At 39.9% G+C, this 21355-nt stretch overlaps 1 protein-coding gene across 4 annotated transcripts in view; it reads left to right on the top strand.

Annotated features, from left to right (window-relative positions):
• EEA1 (early endosome antigen 1) overlaps positions 1-21355 on the top strand; it is a 177745-nt gene that overhangs the window by 31913 nt on the left and 124477 nt on the right. For all 4 annotated transcript variants that reach the window (XM_051846531.3, XM_051846532.3, XM_051846534.3 and 1 more), the window contains exon 2: positions 17659-17751. In XM_051846531.3, the coding sequence (XP_051702491.2) occupies positions 17659-17751 (93 nt within the window). The remainder of the gene's footprint in view (positions 1-17658; positions 17752-21355) is intronic.

Raw genomic sequence — 21355 nt, 5'->3', positions numbered from 1 at the left:
AAGGAAAAAAAAAACTTGACAATCAGATTAGCATTCAGTTACCAGGCCCTGACAAAAACCATCAAAAGACCTCATTTAGGCTGGTGCCCGCGGCTCAATAAGCTAATCCTCTGCCTGTGGCGCCAGCACACCGGGTTCTAGTCCTGGTCGGGGCGCCGGATTCTGTCCTGGTTGCTCCTCTTCCTGTCTAGCTCTCTGCTGTGGCCAGGGAGTGCAGTGGAGGATGGGAGACCAGGAGAAGCACCTGGCTCCTGGCTTTGGATCAGTGAGATGCGCTGGCCGCAGCGCGCTGGCCGCGGCAGCCATTGGAGAGTGAACCAACGGCAAAAGGAAGACCTTTCTCTCTGTCTCTCTCTCTCCCTGTCCACTCTGCCTGTCAAAAAAAAAAAAAAAAAAAAAAAAAAGACCTCATTTACAATTCTGCATCCTGTCTGGCCTGCTAAGGGTTGGATAGATAACTTGTTTTCACAGAAAGCTATGAGTTCATGGTAAATTTGGAGATTCAGAAGGAAGGCAGTCAGCCCGTTTGTCCTTGCTAAAGATAACATTTTGGGGAAGGAAGCAAATATTTTACACCCCAAATTCCATTGTGATCCCCTATCTATTAGCCCATCTGACTCCTCACAGTCCCTCCTACCAGATGGAAACCCTAACATCTGTTAGGGGAACTGGGTAATGATTGCTCTGGTGCAGTCATTGGTATTTGCTGATGGTAAATTACTCTAGCTTTTGCTAATGGGAGTAGTTTCAGGGTGACTCGTCACTGGTGTTCACTAGTTTCCTTGATTTTGGTACAACAAATATGTCAAATTGTACATTTCTTTCCCTACATTTGTAATCAGCCATTTTCCAAAAGGTCATGGTTCCTTTTAGTGTTAAGTGGTATGTAGACATCATACTATGAGTACTTCAGATGTTCATTGCTTCTGTCTTCTAAGCTTTTGAGTTGTAAGAACTAGAATATATATATATAATATAAAATATATATAAGTATATATATTTGAAAAGTGAAAAATAAAACATGAGTTCAAATTTAATATGAATTTTTAAAAACTTTTTTGAAACTGCATATCATTAAAAATATACCAAATATCTTGGTTCTTAGCATTAAAATAATTTTTCCGTAAAATATTTATAACATATCTTTAGGTAATAATATTAATATTGCTGATAAGATTATTAAATGAATTTTACTGTGTATTTAAAAAATTTAGCAGTTCTTTTTCTGCTTATATTATATCCCACCAATTAGTTGTGTTCTTAAATACTTAAGTAGTTATTTTCTTTATGAGATTATGCTATCAACTTAATATTCTGCTAAGTTTTTAAAATTTAAGAAAATTTCAGGGCTGGTGCTTTGACATAGTGGGTTAAGCTACCACCTGTAGTGCCACCATCCCATTTGGGCGCCAGTTCGAGACTCAGTTGCTCCACTTCCAATCTAGCTCTCTGCTATGGCCTGGGACAGCAGTTAGAAGATGGCCCAAGTCCCTGGGCCCCTGCACCCGTGTGGGAGACCCAGAAGAAGCTCCTGGCTCCCGGCTTTGGATCAGCGCAGCTCCAGCTGTTGTAGCCAATTGGGGAGTGAACCAGCAGATGGAAGACCCATTTCTCTCTGCCTCTCCTTCTCTCTCTGTGTAACTCTGCCTTTCAAATAAATAAATAAATCTTAAAAAAAAAGAAAATTTCAAATTGTAATGAAATATGCATAGTATAAAGTTTACCATTTTTGCCATTTTACAGTTTAGTGTGTCATTAAGTACATTCACCTTGTAGCATAATTATAACTTTCCATTTCCAGAACTTCTTCACCATTTCAGACTCTGTTAAGCAGTACCTCTCCATTGCTCCTCAGTACCTGATGACCACTGTCCTACTTTCTGTCACTATGAATTTGATTATTCTTAGTCACCCCATATAAATGGAACCATACAACAGGTTTTTTTATACCTAACAATGCTTCTCACCTAACAGTGCTTTTTAACTTCCTGTTGTAGCACATTTGAGTTTCATTTTATTTAAAGGCTGAATGATATTCCATTGTCTGTGTATAACAAATTTTTTTATCCATCTGTTGATGGACATTGGATTTCTTCCATCTTTTAGCTATCATGAATAATGCTACTTTAGAACAGTACAGATATCTAAGTTCAATTGGATTTTAACTGAGGTTTTTAATATGTCCGGATATTATTATTTTTTAAGATTTATTTATTTATTTTGAAAGGCAGAGTTACAGAGAGAGAGAAAATGACAGAGAGAGAGATCTTCCGTCCGCTGAGTCAATCACCAAATGGCAGCAGCAGCTGGGGCTAGGCCAGGCCAAAGTCAATATCCAGGAGCTTCTTCTAGGTTCCCCAGTTGGGTTCAGGGGCCCAAAGACTTGGCCATCTTCTGCTGCTTTTCCAGGTACATTAGCAGGGAGCTGGATAGAAAGTAGAGCTACCAGGACTCGAACCTATGGGATGCCAGCACTGTAGATGGTGGCTTAAACCACTGTGCTACAGTGCCAGCCCTGTGTCAGGGTATTATTAACAAAGCAAGAGATCATACTGGGAAGGGCAGACTTTTCTCCTGTGATGGTAAATGGTTGAAATGAATAAAGGTTTTTTTTTTTTTTTGGTTGTAAAGCATTTGAAGTACTGTGAGTAATCTATTTTTTGATGTTTTAGGAAGCAACCTGAAATGTGAGGTCTAGAGTGCTAAATTAGGTCTCTGTCTTTGATAATTCATGTAAGGGAAGATGACAAGTTGAATTAAGGTGGTGGCCAAAAATATGGAGAAAGAAGGATAGATTAAAAATTTATGTAGGTAGGCCGGCGCCGCGGCTCACTAGGCTAATCCCCCGCCTTGCGGCGCTGGCACACCGGGTTCTAGTCCCGGTCGGGGCGCCGGATTCTGTCCCGGTTGCCCCTCTTCCAGGCCAGCTCTCTGCTGTGGCCAGGGAGTGCAGTGGAGGATGGCCCAAGTGCTTGGACCCTGCACCCCATGGGAGACCAGGATAAGTACCTGGCTCCTGCCATCGGATTAGCGCGGTGTGTGGGCCTCAGTGCGCTGGCCGCGGCGGCCATTGGAGGGTGAACCAATGGCAAAGGAAGACCTTTCTCTCTGTCTCTCTCTCACTGTCCACTCTGCCTGTCAAAAAAAATTTTTTTATGTAGGTAATTTACGTCATTTGGTGATTGGATGTGAAGGTTCAGGGAGAGGGCGGAGTTAAGGGTGATGCTTCGGATTTACACAAGATAAGGGTGATGCTTTGGATTTATGCAAAATAAATATGTGATGATGGTTCTGTAGTTTGAGGTGGGAGATGCAGAGAAGTGAGAGTTTATGAAAAAGGATAATGAATTTTGTTTTGAGTAAGTTTGTATTGTTCTCAAGTCATTAAGATAAAACTATTTAATAGAACAGGGAAATATCCAGAAGTCTGGATTAGATTTTGAGTCAGCAATGGTGGTAATTAAAATTAAGGGAGTAAATGCAGTTACCCAGAGAGTGTATGATAAGCTAAAATGTCAAGTCTTTACTATTTTCTGTGAAAAATTTTTTCCCTCATGAGATGGTTTTCATCATTTGCAAATATACTTTTTAATTTTATGTGCTAAGTTCTTAGCTCTAAAGAGTATCAAAAGGATACTTAGGACCCTATGTTTAAAGTATCTTTCTTAACATCTGCATCTAATAGTTGGCTTCTTTTTTTTTTTTTTTTTTACAGGCAGAGTGGACAGTGAGAGAGAGAGACAGAGAGAAAGGTCTTCCTTTTGCCGTTGGTTCACCCTCCAATGGCCGCTGCGGCCGGTGCATTGCGCTGATCCGAAGGTAGGAGCCAGGTGCTTCTCCTGGTCTCCCATGGGGTGCAGGGCCCAAGCACTTGGGCCATCCTCCACTGCACTCCCTGGCCACAGCAGAGAGCTGGCCTGGAAGAGGGGCAACTGGGACAGAATCCGGCGCCCCGACCGGGACTAGAACCCGGTGTGCCGGCGCTCTTAGGTGGAGGATTAGCCTATTGAGCTGCGGTGCCGGCTAATAGTTGGCTTTTCAGACATGAATTTGAAAATCTTTCTAATTGGATAATGGTGAAATGGAGTAACAAAATCAGTGCTGATAATTATGCTTTATAATAAATTTTCATTTCTCGGCCGGCACCATGGCTCACTAGGCTAATCCTCTGCCTGCGGCGCCGGCACCCCGGGTTCTAGTCCCGGTTCTAGTCCCAGTTCGGGTGCCGGATTCTGTCCCCGTTGCCCCTCTTCCAGGCCAGCTCTCTGCTATGGCCCGGGAGTGCAGTGGAGGATGGCCCAAGTGCTTGGGCCCTGCACCCCATGGGAGACCAGGAGAAGCACCTGGCTCCTGCCTTCGGATCAGTGTGGTGCACCGGCCGTGGCGGCCATTGGAGGGTGAACCAATGGCAAAGGAAGACCTTTCTCTCTATCTCTCTCTCTCACTGTCCACTCTGCCTGTTGAAAAAAAAAAAGTTTTTAGTTGATTCATAAAAATTGAACATATTTATGGGGTACCATATATTTTTTAAATGTTTATTTTATTTATTTGAAAGAATTACAGAGAGATGTAGAGGCAGAGAGAGGTCTTCCATCCACTGGTTCACTCTCCAGATGGCTGCAACGGCCTGAGCTGCCCCAATTGGAAGCCAGGAGCTTCCTCAGGGTCTCCCACGAGAGTGCAGGGGCCCAAGCACTTGGACATCTTCTACTGCTTTCCCAGGCCATACTAGAGAGCTGGATCAGAAGAGGAGCAGCCAGGACTAGAACCAGCACCCATATCGGACGCTGGTGCCTCAGGCCAGGGCGTTAACCCACTGTGCCCCAGTGCCAGCCCCCCATTTTTTAAAGATTTATTTTATTTATTTGAAAGAGTTATGGAGAGAGAAGGAGAGAGCTTCTGTCCTCTGGTTCACTTCCCAAATGGCCACACCTACCTGAGCTGAGCTGAACTGAAGCTAGGAGCCAGGAGCTTCTTCCGGGTCTTTCAAATGGGTGCAAGGGCCCAAGGACTTGGGCCATCCTCCACTGCTTTCCCAGGCACACTAGCAGGGCGGAATCAGAAGTGGAGCAGACGGGACTCAAACCTGCTGCACCAGAGCATCGCCCACCATATGTTCTTTTAATACCAGTGTATATTGTGTAATGACCAGCCAGGGTAACACATCTATCTCCTCAGATATTTATAATTTCTTTATGGTAAAAATATCTATCTGTTACTTTTTTAAGAGACAAATACATAGTGCATTATCACCCTACCATGCAATAGAACACCAGAAGTTGTTACTCTTTTTTTTTTTAACTTTTATTTAATTATTATAAATTTCCAAAGTACAACTTTTGGATTATAGTGGCTTTTTCCCCCCATAACCTCCCTCTCACCCGCAACCATCCCATCTCCCACTCCCTCTCCCATCCCATTCTTCTTCAAGATTCATTTTCAATTTTCTTTATATACAGAAGATCTACTTAATATTTACTAAGTAAAGAGTTCAAGTTTGCGCCACACAGGCACAGAAAATATAGAGTACTGTTTTAGTAGTAGTTTTACTGTTAATTCTCATAGTACAACACATTAAAGACAGAGATCCTACATGAGGAACAGGTGCACAGTAACTCCTGTTGTTGACTAACAATTGACACTCTTATTTATGATGTCAGTAATCACCCGAGGCTCTTGCCATGAGCTGCTAAGGCTATGGAAGCCTCTCGAGTTCACCAACTTCGATCTTATTTAGACAGGCTGTAGTCAAAGTGGAAGTTCTCTCTTCCCTTCAGAGAAAGGTACCTCTTTCTTTGATGACCTGTTCTTTCCACCAGGATCTCATTCACAGAGATCTTTCATTTAGGTCATTTTTTTTTTTTTCCAGAGTGTCTTGGCTTTCTATGCCTAAGAAACTCTCATGGGCTTTTTAGCCAGATCTGAATACCTTAAGGGCTGATTGTGAGGCCAGAGTGCTGTTTAGAACATCTGCCATTCTATGAGTCTGCTGTGTATCCTGCTTTCCATGTTAGATCATTCTCTCCTTTTTAATTCTATCAGTTATTATTAGCAGACACTAGTCTTGTTTATGTGATCCCTTTGACACTTAATCATATCATTATGATCAGTTATGAACTGGAACTGATTACTTTGACTAGGAGATGGTATTGGTAACATGCCACCTTGATGGAATTGAATTGGAATTCCCCTGGCATGTTTCTAATTCTACCATTAGGGTTAAGTCCACTTACTCTTTTTTTTTAAATATTTATTTATTTTATATGAAAGGCAGAGAGAGAGATAGAGAGAGACACACAGAGAGAGAGAATGAGAGAGAGATAATCTTCCATCCGCTGGTCCACTCCCCAAATGGCCACAACGGCTTGGGCAGGGCTAGGCTGTAGCCAGGAGCCAGGAGCTTCTTCTCTGTCTTTCACATGGGTGCAGGCACCCAGAGACTTGAGTATCTTTTGCTGCTTTTGCAGGCACATTACCAGGGACCTGGATTGGAAGTGTAACAGCCAGGACTTGAAGTGGCATCCAGATGGGATGCCATTTTTGCAGGCGATGGCTTAACCCACAACCCCATAACAGTGGCCGTAGAAGTTCTTACTGTTATCTAGTTATAACTTAATACCTACTAAATAACCTTTCTCCATCCTTCCCTGCCTGCCCCCGCTTTCCCCAGCCTCTTCTAGAAATTGGAAAGATACACATTCAACTTCTATGAGATCAACCTTTTTAGATTCCACATATGAGTGAGACCATGTGATACTTGTCTTTCTGTGCTTGCCTTATTTCACTTAACATAACAACCTCCAGTTTTCACTTAACGTAGTCACCTCCAATTCCATCCATGTTGCAAATGACAGGATTTCATCCCTTTTTATGGCTTAGTAGTATTTCATAGTGTATATGCAACTCATTTTCTTTATTAGTTTCTGTCGATGGTCACTTAGGTTGTTTCCATCTTACTATTGTAAATATAGCTATATTGTAAATATAGCTATAATAAAGTAAACATAGAAGTTCAGATGTCTCTTCAACATTTCCCTTGAATATATACCCAGTTGTAGGATGGCTGGATCAGAAGATACTTCTATTTTTAGTTTTTTGAGGAGTCTCTATACTGTTTTCCAATAATGAGATTATTCTTGATGGACCCCTACATGGCTTCGTATTGAGAACTATTTACCAGAGGAATTAACTACATGATTAGAGATTTGGAACTTTCTGACCCACCATCCAGCCTCCAGGAATGGAGAGGCTGGTGATTGAACCAATCCCCAATGGTCAGTGATTTAATCAGCCATACCTACATAATGGCACTTGCATCAAAATCTTAAACTAGGGAATTTAGAAAGATCCTGGGTTGCTAAATGCCTCCATGTGCTGGGAGGGTGATGCACTCCAAACTATGAGAACAGAAACCCCCGTACTCCATATTCTCCTAGACCTTATCCTATGGACCTCTACATCTGCCGTTGACATCCTTTATAGTATCCTTTATGTAAACTTAAGTACAATGTTTTCCTGAGTTCTTTGAGCCATTATGGCAAGTTATTGAACCTGAGAAGAGGGCTGTGGGAACCCTTGGTTTGTAGTCAAGTTGAAAAGAAGTGTGGGTAACTTGGGGACACATTACTTACCATTGGCATCTGAAATGGAGGGGGTAGTGTATAGGACTGTGTGGTTTGCACTACTTCCATTGTGGTCAGAATTGAATTAAATTACAGGACATGCAGTTGATTTTTGCAGAGAATTGAATTGCTTGGTGTGGGAAACCCACACGTTGGATTCAGAAGTGTAGTGAATAAAAAGATAGCTTTGTTTCAGTTAGCTTTTTTTAACCTGGTTTGTTTGATTTTAGCCAGTCTGAGTTAATGATAGGTGTTTGATAACTGTAAGTTTCTGAATCTTTGTCAAGTCCAAATATTTTTTCAAATTTTAGATTTTAAAATCTGAATTTTTAAAAAATTTTTTTTGACAGGCAGAGTGGACAGTGAGAGAGGAGAGAGACAGAGAGAAAGGTCTTCCTTTGTCGTTGGTTCACTCTTCAATGGCTGCCGTGGCCAGCGCGCTGCGGCCAGCGCACAGTGCTGATCCAATGGCAGGAGTCAGGTGCTTATCCTGGTCTCCCATGGGGTGCAGGGCCCAAGCACTTGGGCCATCCTCCACTGCACTCCCTGGCCACAGCAGAGAGCTGGCCTGGAAGAGAGGCAACCGGGACAGAATCCGGTGCCCCAACCGGGACTAGAACCCGGTGTGCCGGCGCTGCAAGGCGGAGGATTAGCCTAATGAGCCGCAGTGCTGGCCCCAAAATCTGAATGTTTTAAGAAGTAATATGGGGGTCAACACTGTGGTACAGCTCTCTGCTATGTCCTGGGAAAGCAGTAGAAGATGGCTCAAGTCCTTGGGCCCCTGTACCTGCATGGGAAGACCTGGAAGAAGCTCCTGGCTTCTGACTTTGGATCAGCTTAGCTACGGCTGTTGTGGCCATTTGGGGAGTTAACTAGTGGATGGAAGACCTCGCTCCCTCTTTCTGCCTCTGCCTCTCAAATAAATAAATAAATCTTTTTTTTTTTAATATGACAGTAGTAATAGAAACTTTTTTTGTAGGTAGGAAAGTAGGTGGATGGTTTATGCAATCATTTTTTTTAATCTATTTATTTGACAGGTAGAGTTACAGACAGTGAGAGGGAGAGACAGAGAGAAAGGTTTTCCTTCCATTGGTTCACTCCCTAAATGGCCGTAATGGTCTAACTGCGCCGATCCAAAGCCAGGAGCCAGGAGCCAGGAGCCAGGAGCCAGGAGCTTCTTCCGAGACTTGCATGTGGGTACAGGGGCTCAAGCACTTGGGCCATCCTCCACTTATGCAATCATTTTAATGCAAATTTCTTCCTGTTAGTAACATGGGGAAAACAACAAAAATTACCTTCGCATAAACTTAGCAGTCTGTTATGTTTATCTTTTAATATTTATATTATATATATTTATATTTTTATATAATTGAAGTCACATAATTTATAAACTTTGTACTTTTCCTCTTTTGTAGATTTGGGATTGTATCATGCATGCTCATTTTTCTACATAACTTTCACCCTTGCCATTTTTAATAGTTAAGCATTGAATGATTATGTTATAGCTTAGTTAGCTGTTTCTTTATTTTGAACATATAAGTTACTTACAAGTTACTTTTAAGTTTGCTTGGAATGCTCTTTCAACTGGGCTTGGAAAAATTTTGATCAGACTTCAATCCCAAATAGTGCTTGAAGGGACTTAATCTTTTAGGAAAATTTGTTTTTGTCAAGGGGTAGTAGTAGCCTTGCTCATTTTCTGAATTCCTGAGGTGAGCCTGGCTTGTTCAGACATTGGGTGCTTTAGGTCACTGTTAGCAAACTTGTTTGCCTCTTCCTGTTTTTGGTCTGTATACTCTGTGTTTTCTTAGTTTTGATTAGGAGTACTTGTTTTTGAGAAGTCTCTGCCTCTTTAATATTTAAACATTCTTTTTGTCTTACTGATATATAATTGAAGCAGGGGCAGCTGGTTTTTGTGTGAATCCTGAATATTGTCCGAACTAGTTCTGGACATGCTCTCATTTGGAACATGACATATTTGCTCTGTATCTCCTGTCTCATTCCACATTTTCAGTGTCTTTTAAAAGGGTTATTTTATTGGGAAGGTAGAGTTACAGAGACAGAGATCTTCCATCCTCTGGTTCACTCCCTAAATGGCTACAATGGCTGGGGTTTGGGCCAGGCCAAAGCTGGGACCAGGAGCTTCTGGTGGGTCTCTCACATAGATGGCAGGGGCCCAAACACTTGGGCCATCTTCTGCTGCTTTCCCAGGGGCGTTAGCAGGGAGCTGGATTGGAAGTGGAACACCTGGGACATGAACCTGCACCCCTTTGGGATGCTGATATCACAACAGCAGCAAGCTGCTGTACCAGGACCTGGGCAATTAACTGCATATCTGGTTAAAGCCGTGGCCCGCAGCACCTGCCTGGGAAAACAGCAGAGGATGTTCCAAGTCCTTGGCACCTGCACTTGTGTGGGAGACACAGAAGAAACTTCTGGCTATTGGCTTCTGCCTGGCCCAGCCCTGGCAATTGCAGCCATTTGGGGAGTGAACCAGCAGTTGGAAGATCTCGCTCTCTCTCTCTCTGTCTCTCCTTCTCTCTCTCTCTAACTCTGCCTTTCAAATAATAGACAAATCTTTAGAAAACAAAAAAATAACACCATCCCCCATGTTATCAGTTTAACTTGTGTGTTTGAATGTATATATATTTCTCTGATAAATTTCTGTCAAATATGTATTTTTCTTTAAGTATAGTGTTATTTCTGCATATCTACTTTGCATTTTCCTCATCTAGATGAAATTATTGCTATTCTACTTAATTTATTATTTCCTTCAAGGAATAATTTCTTTTTCAATTACCAGAACTAGCATTGATCTCTTCATTCTCAGAACTCTAATTACACTCAGACTCCCTCCGTTTACTACTCCTGGTTTTTTTTCTTTTTCCAGATTGCTTTCTACTTCTTTGTATGCATTAGTTTAGTTTTCTTATTCAGGATGTGGTCTACCTGAAAGCCTGGTCCTTGGTTCTCTTAATCTGTCTTCATGCCTGAGGTACTTCCATTTGGCCTCTAGGTGTAAAAAATAGCTAAATTTATGTAATACTTTCTCAAAAATATAACTTAGAGGATATTTAATCTCCTTATCACTGTACATTTTTGGCACGAATTGTTATTGTTTTTGTAAAATAAAACTTTTAAAAAAGATTTATTAATTTTTTTTAAAGTTAGAGGGAGAGAGAAAGAAAATTATATAGAAATATCTTCCATCTGCTTGCTTACTCTCCAAATGGTCTAGGCTGACACCAGGAGACTGGAACCTGATCCAGGTTTCCCCCCTGAGTGACAGGGGCCCAAACACTTGCCATCCTCTGCTGCCTCCCTAGGATCATTAGCAGGAAGCTGGACTGAAAGCAAAGTAGTTAGGAATTGAATTGGTTCTCTAAAATGGGGTGCTGCGCCAAAATTCCAGACTCCAGAATAAACTATTTTTTTAACTTTTATTTAATAAATATAAATTTCCAAACTACAACTTTTGAATTATAGCAACTTTTTCCCTCCATAACCTCCCTCCCACCTGGAACCATCCCATCTCCCATTCCCTCTCCCATCCCATTCACATCAAGATTCATTTTCAATTATCTTCATATAGAAGATTAATTTAGTATATACTAAGTAAAGATTTCAACAGTTTGTACCCACACAGAAACACAAAGTATAAAGTACTATTTGAGTACTAGTTATGCCGTTAATTGACATAGCACAACACATTAAGGACAGCGATCCTATATGGGGAGTAAGTGCACAGTGACTCCTGTTGTTGATTTAACAGTTGACACTCTTATTTATGTCAGTAATCACCTGAGGCTCTTATCATGAGCTGCCAAGGCTATGGAAGCCTCTTGAGTTCACCAACCCCGATCTCAGAATAAAATATTTTTTTAAAGATTTATTGGAAAGGCAGAGTGACAGAGAGGCAGAAGCAGAAAGAGAGAGAGAGAGGTCTTCTATCCACTGGTTCACTCCCCAGATGACCGCAATGGCCATAGCTGCACCGATCTGAAAACATGAGCCAGGAGCTTCTTCTAGGTCTCCGACATGGGTGGAGGGGCCCAAGCACTTGGGCCATCTTCTGCTGCTTTCCTAGGCCATAGCAGGGAGCTGGATTGGAAGTGGAGCAGCCAGTACTTGAACCGGTGCCCATATGGAATGCTGACATTTCAGGCAGCAGCTTCACTTGCTATGCCACAGCACTGGCCCTGCAGAGTAAACTTTTTTAAGTGAAAAGTTATCTGAGTGGTATTACTTCAGGGTCAGTTTTATTGCATTTGGGATTCTTTTTGAAATATTGAGATTTTGGTGGCCTCAGAACAGAATCAGAAGCTCTCTAACAATTCAGCAACAATCAGTGGGGTATATTTAAAAATAGGCACATCAAAAACCCCATATCTTTGGATAGTTTTCCTTCTTTTTCCTCATTTTACTCCCCATGCTTGTTGAGCTTACTGAAATCAACTAAGATTATTATTAAATATTTTAAAGTATTTATTTTATTTATCTTTTAAAAAATGAGAGAGAGAGAAAGAGAGATATCTTCCACCCACTGGTTCTCTCCCCAAATGGCTGCAATGGCCAGGGCTGGGCCAGGCTGAAGCCAGGAGCTTGAAACTCCATCTGGGTCTCCCACTTGGGTGGCAGAGGCCCAAGTAATTGGGCCATCTTCTGCTGCTTTCTTAGGTGTATTAGCAGAGAGCTGGATCAGAAGTGAAGCAGCCAGGTCTCAAACCAATATGCTCATGGGATGCTTTGCAGATGGCACTTAACCTACTGTGCCACGACACTGGCCCCAACTAGGATTATATTAAGCAAATGTGAGAATGGCTACTTTTGGTGGTGGCAATATGGTTATGTAGAAATACAATATTTTTTTGAATTTATTCCTCTCAGTCAAAGAAGCCACCTGGAACCTGGAAAATAAAAAACACAGAAATAGGGAAAATAGAGTTCTTTGGAGATACAGCTTTTGTGTCCAGTCCCTTAGGGATGGTGTTACTAGTTTTTTAGAAACCATTGCAGTGTGAAGCTGTCAAAGGGTTAAAGAATCAAAAATGAATTTTTAGTTTCATATAGTAATCCATACTAACTATATCACTTTAATGCTTTTCTTTAATTTTGTAAATGTTCTTTCCTTGCCATATCCATGAATATATCATCAAGTTCAGAACTAGCTTTTATTTATTTATAAATTATGTCTTATAAATTTATAAGTATATCATTTTAGGAAAGAACCTTGTATTTGTAGAGGAGTGTAGCTGTTATAATAATTAAAACATGAACATTTTATGAACATTAAATGAACCCAATAAAGACTTATTTTGCATCTGTTTAGAAAGTTTTAGAAAGATTTTGGGAAAATTTAATGTGGAAAACAAGGATTCTTTCTTACGCTATACCAGGAAATCTGAGATCCCCTAGGCCAAGAACAACAACCTGAGGACTCTCTGAAGGACAAAGAGAAATCTGAGATCAGTATGTCTGCTGTATCCACATGATATCTACATAATTTTAAAGAGTCAGGATATTAACCACTTCCTTTATCATCTGATTCTTCACTCTTATATTATTTTTATTTATTTATTTTTTCAGTAAAATGGGAGTCAACATAGTAAGTCAAACAAATAAATCAAAAAACCCTCAGTTATAAAGACTAGGAATCTTATATATTCATCCTCAAACATGTCCTCAAAGACTTGATTATATCAGTACACACTTAGGACAATTCCAACTTTAGGAGACTGACCCTCTAAAAAGAAGTTTGGACTCCTGAGTCATTGGTGTGGACACCTGTGGATTATATGGTTGTGGTTTCACAAGACCTTATCATGCCTTCAGTCCAGAGGAGAAAACTATATCCACTTAGAGAAAAGTCATAAGCATTTTAGGAAGGTCACAGAACAAATAGAATGACAAAGAGCAAGCAGAAAGACAAAATGGAGACCCACTGCGTCCCCATTCCTAACATCTTGGTGTCACCACAAAGTACAGATAGAAACTGTTGCTGAAAACTCATTGCCTAGGAAGATGAGCCTAACTTTCCTGATGAGTACAGACTGCAGAGCCAGCAGGATGGGGTGCCTGTGTGATACATCAGGAATGTCAGATCCAGCCCTATGAGTTCTCAGTTGCCGGAAGTGTGGGCCCTCTTCTAATGCAGAAACATCCTTGGCTTCACTGCAACTCTGCTTTGGTTATTTCCTGAGCTGTGTCTGCTGGACCTTTTACAAGGCCTAGAAAGCAGAAGCCTCCCAGAAGAAAGGGCAACAACGAAGCTGAGGGTAGAAGGTGATGTTGCAGTTAAAAGACCTGGCCTGCTAAGGGATTGGGCAAAACCAGTCCAGCCTCATCAAAGCCGTTAGCAAATTGAGGTTGATATGTAGCTTTCCTTGTGTTTGGTTTTACAGTTTTTTCTTTGTGTCATTGTTTCCATTAGCAAATTCTCATTTGTCAAGGAGGCAGAGGGTTATTTTTATGCTGAGTTCTTTAATCTTAAAGAGGAAACTAAAGCATAGTAATTTTGAGGTTTTAACTTTGTACTCAGTAGTGGGATTACTTCATACCCCTTCCCATTGGGCTGAGGTGGAATTTGCTCTGGATCAGTAGTTCCGAAAATTTATGAGTATTTCACTCTTGTATGATTGTTCAATTGACTTAATTGCCAATGTTTTTTTGAGAATGGAAGCCATACACTTTTATCATTTTGACTAGTGTCTTCTAATGTTGACCAGATGGAGACTCCTGTATCTAGCTCCTCTGATTGTCTTTTACTTTTGGCCAAAGATTCTTCAATACTTTATTGAAATTTGGCCATCATCTATCTGACTTGGATAAGCTTCAGTGTGATGGCTGCTGCTATTCTTGGATGGGGTAAAGCTATCATTTCCTCCATCACTAACTGATATTTGGCTTCCTTGTTTATTTTTTTTATTTGACAGATAGAGTTAGACAGTGAGACAGAGACAGAGAGAAAGGTCTTCCTTCAGTTGGTTCACCTCCTAAATGGCTGCTATGGCCAGAGCTACGCCAATCCGAAGCCAGGAGCCAGGTGCTTCCTCCTGGTCTCCCATGCTGGTGCAGGGGCCCAAGCACTTGGGCCATCTTCCACTGCCCTCCCAGGCCACAGCAGAGAGCTGGACTGAAAGAGGAGCAGCCAAGACTAGAACCGGTGCCCATAGGGGATGCCGGCACCGCAAGGATTAACCAAGTGAGCCATGGCGCCGGCCCCTTGGCTTCCTTTTTATCACTTTTCTGAAATGCCTGTCTCTTCCTTTGAAATGTGCCTCTGATGATGAAGTGTGCTATCTGTATTGCAAACATAGTTGCACAAAGTAATATTCCTCTTGTTATTCTTCACTCAGACTCACAGAACCTTGAGTTTTTCTGAGAAGCCTAAAGAAGTTAACTACAAGTTCAGTATCCCTTATCTGAAGTGATTGAGACCCAAAGTGTTTTGAATTTCTGATTTCTTACCCTTTTGGAATATTTGCTTACATGTAGAGATGTTTTGGGAATGGGACCGAAGAGTAAACACTAATTCATTTATGCTTCATATATACCTTATACACATAGCCTGTAGGTAATTTTATACAAGATTTTAAATAGTTTTGTGCATGAAACAGTTTCATTTGTGATGTGGAATTTTCCACTTGTGGTGTCATATTTATGCTCAGACACATTCAGATTTTGGAGCATTTTGGATTTTTGAGTTGGGGTGCTCAAGCTGTGTTTTTTTTTTTTTTTATTTTTATTTTTTTTATTTTTGACAGGCAGAGTGGACAGTGAGAGAGAGAGACAGAGAGAAAGGTCTTCCTTTTGCCGTTGGTTCACCCTCCAATGGCTGCCGCTGCAGCCGGCGCACCGCGCTGATCCGATGGCAGGAGCCAGGATCCAGGTGCTTTTCCTGGTCTCCCATGGGGTGCAGGGCCCAAGCACCTGGGCCATCCTCCACTGCACTCCCTGGCCATAGCAGAGAGCTGGCCTGGAAGAGGGGCAACCGGGACAGAATCCGGCGCCCTGACCGGGACTAGAACCCGGTGTGCCAGCGCCGCAAGGTGGAGGATTAGCCTATTGAGCCACAGCGCCGGCCAAGCTGTGTTTTAAAAAATGTTCTAGATAATTTGATTTTCCCCTTGTTGTCTTAGCATTCTAGGTCCATTCTCCTCTAGAATATAAAATAGGAACTTAACTTGATCTTACACCATCCTAGAGGAGTATGTTTAAGAAACACTTGGGAGTTTCCTTGTAGCTTTAATCAATTGTTATTTCCTACTTGTCCCAGTTTCCCAATTTATATATTTCTACTATGAAATATAATAAATGTGTAAAATATCTGCATAAAAAGAAAAATAGAAGGAATGTGGAACATTCAATGTAAGATGTCTGTTTATCTTTAATTTTTTAATATAAAGGTAATTTATATGTATTAAAATCTTGAAAAAATTTAACAAAAACAAAGCATGAAAAACTAAAAGCCAAAACTTTCATAATTCTGTTTTGCCATAGAAATTATTTGCATTTTGGAATATTTCTTTTTAATTTTTCTCTTATGTAATTTTTAATGTATAATTATAATATTGTATATATATTTCCATTTCTATCCAGTTTTAATAATTTTAATTAATGAATTCAAAATAGTATCAATGCATCCTTGTTTGGCATTTAGGTTGACTATTTAGTAATGATATATTGGATGTTCTTGTGTTGAGGCAAATGTATAGTGAGTTGTCAATCTTGGGTGCCTGAGGTACATTTTGTATGACAAGTCTATGAGGCAAGCCGTATGGGCTAGTGATTAAAAACTACACTGCACAAACTAAAATGTATTCTTTCATTTATTCAGTGTGTGTCTTTGTGCAGATTACTTAGTCTCTGTGCTTTGGCTCTTGTGCAAAGTGAGATTAATGCTAGTATGTACCATATATATCTTTGATGAGAATTGAATCAGTCCTTGTGCTCTGAATCTGTTTTTATCCAACAGATTTCACATTCATTTAAAGTAACCCTAAATATTAATGAGTGATATTAGATGATATATGGTACAAATGTTGCAGGAGGAAAAGACCTTTAATCCTCCAAAATGTATCTCTAGTGGTGCCACTTTAAATATTGGAGACAGACTGGTAATGATTAGCTTGAGAGGTTGATGAAGAGGCAACTAGGTAATTTGTGCTATGTTGGTTGTTTTGACACTCCTCAAGTCATTGTAGTTTAAGTTTCCTTCCCTCCTTCCCTCCCTTCCTCCCTCCTTCTCTTCATCCCTCTCTTCCTTTTTTCCTTTCTCTTTTGTGAATATTTATTTATTTGAAAGACAGAGTTTACAGAGGGAGAGACACAGAGGGAGGGAGAGAGAGAGAGATCGTCTGTCATAGTTCACTCCCCAACTGGCTGCAATGGCTGGAGCTGGGCTGGTCCAAAGCCAGGAGCTTGGAGCTTCTTCCAAGTCTCTCACATGAGTGCAGGGGCCTAAGCACTTCAACCATCTTCCACTGCTCTCTCAGGAGTGCATTAGCAGGGATTGGAAATGGGAGTGACCAGGTCTCGAACTGGCACCCAAATGGGATGCTGATGTTACAAGTGGGAGCTTAACCTGCTATACCACAATGCCAGCCCTATAGTTTTAGTTCTTGTAGTAAAGAGCAATGCAAGGGGAATCAGAAGATCATTTGGTTTTACTTCTTTCTGTTTTTTTATTTGTTGTTGTTGTTAATAGTATGATCATGAGCAGGCCACTTAACTCCTTTAAATGTGTTTTTCTTCCATAGTGATAATGTTTACCTTATCTTTCTCAAAGATGTTATTATGATTAAATGTTCTATGAAAGTAGGCTGAAGAATATAAAGCATTATATTCAAAAGTAAATTTAGTTAATTTTAAAAGACTAAAAATGAGAGAATATATGTGGAGATCTTGATCCAGTATTAGCCACAGTACCATTTGTCATTGTGAAGACATTTACTTATGTGAGAAGATTTGTATTATTAAATGGGTTATGAATATATTTTAGTATCTGCTTTGATATTTTTTCATTTTATTTGTATTTCAGACTCCTGGGAGAGTTGGCTCTCAAGGTTCTGATTTAGATTCATCAGCAACTCCCATAAACACGGTGGATGTCAATAATGAAAGCTCTTCAGAGGTATGAAAATAATACTTTGGCAACAAAATTCAGTATTATTTCAAGGAAAATTAGGAAATATTTGGAGTAATGATTGTGACTTAAACTTCTGTAGGAAAAGTTCTTATCAATCTTTCACAAAAATTGGAATGCAACATTTGCATCATAGTTGTAGATATTTAACTGAAAAATTTGTGAGATTATGAGTATATATTAAGACTGAAAAATATATTGCCAATTTGTCTTTAATGCTATTATCATTTCAAGTTAATGAAGATTTTTTAGTCTTTTATAAAGAATTAATAATTAGTTCTGTATATATACTGTCATGAACTGCAAGTTAATGAGAAATTAGTTTATCTATACAATTTGTATATTTGCTGTTTCTTTTATGACTTTGGAAGACTTTTTATTAAATCTCTGGTAGTTTATTATGAAAATTAATAGAGACAGTAGGTACTTCTTTTTTTTGGGAAAATTATCCTTAATATTTGTGTTATTTATCTATTTTAATAATTATTTTAATAGAAAATTTTTATTTAATAAATATAAATTTCAAAAGTACAGCTTTTGGATTATAGCAGTTCTTCCCCTCATAACCTCTTTCCCACCTGCGAACTATCCCATATCCTACTCCATCTCCCATCCCAGTCTTCATTAAGATTCGTTTTTAATTGTCTATATACAGAAGATCAACTCTATACTAGGTAAAGATTTCAACAGTTTGCACCCACACAGACACACAAACTATAAAGTTCTGTTTGAAGACTAGTTTTACCATTAATTTTCATAGTACAACACATTAAGGACAGAGATCCTACATGGGGAACAGGTGCACAGTGACTCCTGTTGTTGATTTAACAATTGACACTCTTATTTATGATGTCAGTAATCACCTGAGGCTCTTGTCATGAGCCGTCAAGGCTATAGAAGCCTCTGGAGTTCACAAACTCTGACCTTATTTAGACAAGGCTGTAATCAAAGTAGAAGTTCTCTCCTCCCTTCAGAGAAAGGTACCTCCTTCTTTAATGGCCCATTCTTTCCACTGGGATCTCACTCACAGAGATCTTTCAATTAGGTCATTTTTTGCCAGAGTGTCTTGGCTTTCCATGCCTGAGAAACTCTCTTGGGCTTTTTAGCCAGATCTGAATGCCTTAAGGGCTGATTCTGAGGCCAGAGTCCTGTTTAGAGCATTTGTCATTCTATGAATCAGCTGTGTATCCCGCTTCCCATGTTAGATCGTTCTCTCCTTTTTAATTCTATCAGTTATTATTAGCAAACACTGGCCTTTTGTTTTTGTTTTTAAAGATTTTATTTTATTTATTTGGATGGCCGCAACAGCTGGAGCTGAGCCAATCCAAAGCCAGGAGCCAGGAACTTCTTCCAGGTTTCCCATATGGGTTCAGGGGCCCAGGGACTTGTACCATCTTCTGCTGCTTTCCCAGGCCATAGCAGAGAGCTGGGTCAGAAGAGGAGCAGCAGGGACTAGAACCAGTGCCCATATGGGATGCTGGTGCTTCAGGCCAGGGTTTTAACCTGCTGTGCCACAGCACTGGGCCCTAAGATGTATTTTCAATTAACATTATACACCTAAGATTGACTCAATACTAAGTAAAGAGTTCAACAAACTATTAAAAAAAAAACTTCCTCAACAGTTGAGACAGGGCTGTTCAAAGTCATCACATCTCAAAGTGTCAATTTCACTTCTATAGATTACTTTTTAGTTGCTCTATTAGTTACTACAAGTCAATGAGAACATATGGTATTTATTCTTATGGGACTGACTTATTTCACTAAGCATAATGTTTTCCAGTTTCATCTATTTTGTTGCAAATGACTGAATTTTTTTTTATTGCTGTGTAGTACTCCATGGTTTACATATCCCATAATTTCTTTATCCAGTCTTCAGTTGACAGGCACTTGGGTTGATTCCATTTCCTACCTATTATGAATTGAACTGCAGTAAACATGGGGGTAATGATAACTCTTTCATATGCTGATTTAAATTGCCTTGGGTAAATTCCCAGCAGTGGTAATGCTGGGTCATATGATAGGACTATATTCAGATTTCTGAGGTATCCCCATACTGTCTTCCACAGTCACTGTACTAGTTTGCAATCCACCAACAGTTGGTTAGGGTACCTTTTCCCCTACATCTTTACCAGCATGTGTTGTTTGTTTATATCTATATGAGAGCCATTCTGACTAGAGTGAGGTGAAAGCTCATTGTGGTTTTGATTTGCATTTTCCTAATGGCTACTGATCCTGAACATTTTTTCATGTGTCTGTTGGCCATTTGAATTTCCTCTTTTGAAAAATGCCTGTTTAGGTCCTTTGCTCATTTCTTAATTGGATTGTTTGTTCTGTTGTTGAGTTCCTTGAGCTCTTTATAGATTGAGAATATTAATCCACTAGCAATTGCATAATTCGCAAATATTTTCTCCCATTCTGTCAGTTGCCTCTTTACTTTGCTGATTGTTTCTTTTGCAGTACAGAAGCTTCACAGTTTGATGTAATCCCATTTGTTGATTTTGACTTTGATTGCCTGTGCCTCTGGGTTTTTTTCCAAGAATTCTTTGTCTATGCCAATATCTTGTAGGATTTCCCCAATGTTCTTTAATAATTTGATGATATCAGGTTGCAGATTTAGATCTCTAGTCTATTTTTAGTGATTTTAGTGACAGAAGTAAGGTAAGGATCTTGCTTCATGCTTCTGCATGGTGTGATCCAGTTTTCCCATCACCATATGTTGAAGAGAGTGTCCTTGCTCCAGAGATTGATTTTAGTGCCTTTGGCAAAGATAAGTTGGTTGTAGATGCTTGGATTGATTTCTAATGTTTCTATTCTGTTCCATTGGTCTATCCATCTGTTTTTTCTACCAGTACCAAGCTGTTTTGATTATAACTGCCTTGTAGTATGTCTTCAAGTCTGCTATTGTGATGTCTCTGGCTTTGTTTTTGTTGTGTAAGATTGCTTTAGCTATTCAGGATCTTCTGTATTTCCATATGAATTTCAGCATCATTTTTCTATATCTGAGAAGAATGTCTTTGGTATTTTGATAGGTATCACATTGAATCTTTAAATAGCTTTCAGAAGCATGAACATTTTGATGATTTTGATTCTTCAATCAATGAACATGGAAGATTTTTCCATTTTTTGTATCTTCTATTTCTTTCTCTGATGCTTTGTAATTCTCATTGTAGAGATCTTTGACATCTTTGGTTAAATTTATTCCAAGGTATTTTTTTTTTTTCGGTAGCTATGGTGAATCGGATTGATGTTAGTAGCTTTTTTGCAGCCATGGCATTGTCTGTACATACAAAGGCTGTTTATTTATGTGTGTTGATTTTATATCCTGCTACTTTTACAAATTCTTCTGTGAGTTCCAGTAGTCTCCTAGTGGAGTCTTTTGGATCCCTATATATATAATCTTGTCATCTGCAAATAAGGATTATTTGACTTCCTCCTTCTCAATTTGTATACCTTTGATTTGTTTTTCTTCTCTAGTGGCTCTGGCTAAAACTTCCAGTACAATATTTAATAGCAAAGGTGAGGGTGGGCATCCTAGTCTGGTTCTGAATCTCAGTGAGAATGTTTTCAGCTTTTCCTTGTTCAATAGAACACT

This window comes from Oryctolagus cuniculus, chromosome 11 (genome assembly GCF_051225735.1).
Source record: "Oryctolagus cuniculus isolate XC-2025 breed Fujian yellow rabbit chromosome 11, ASM5122573v1, whole genome shotgun sequence".
Taxonomy (NCBI): domain Eukaryota; kingdom Metazoa; phylum Chordata; class Mammalia; order Lagomorpha; family Leporidae; genus Oryctolagus; species Oryctolagus cuniculus.
This window is presented reverse-complemented; position numbering and strand designations above follow the sequence as displayed.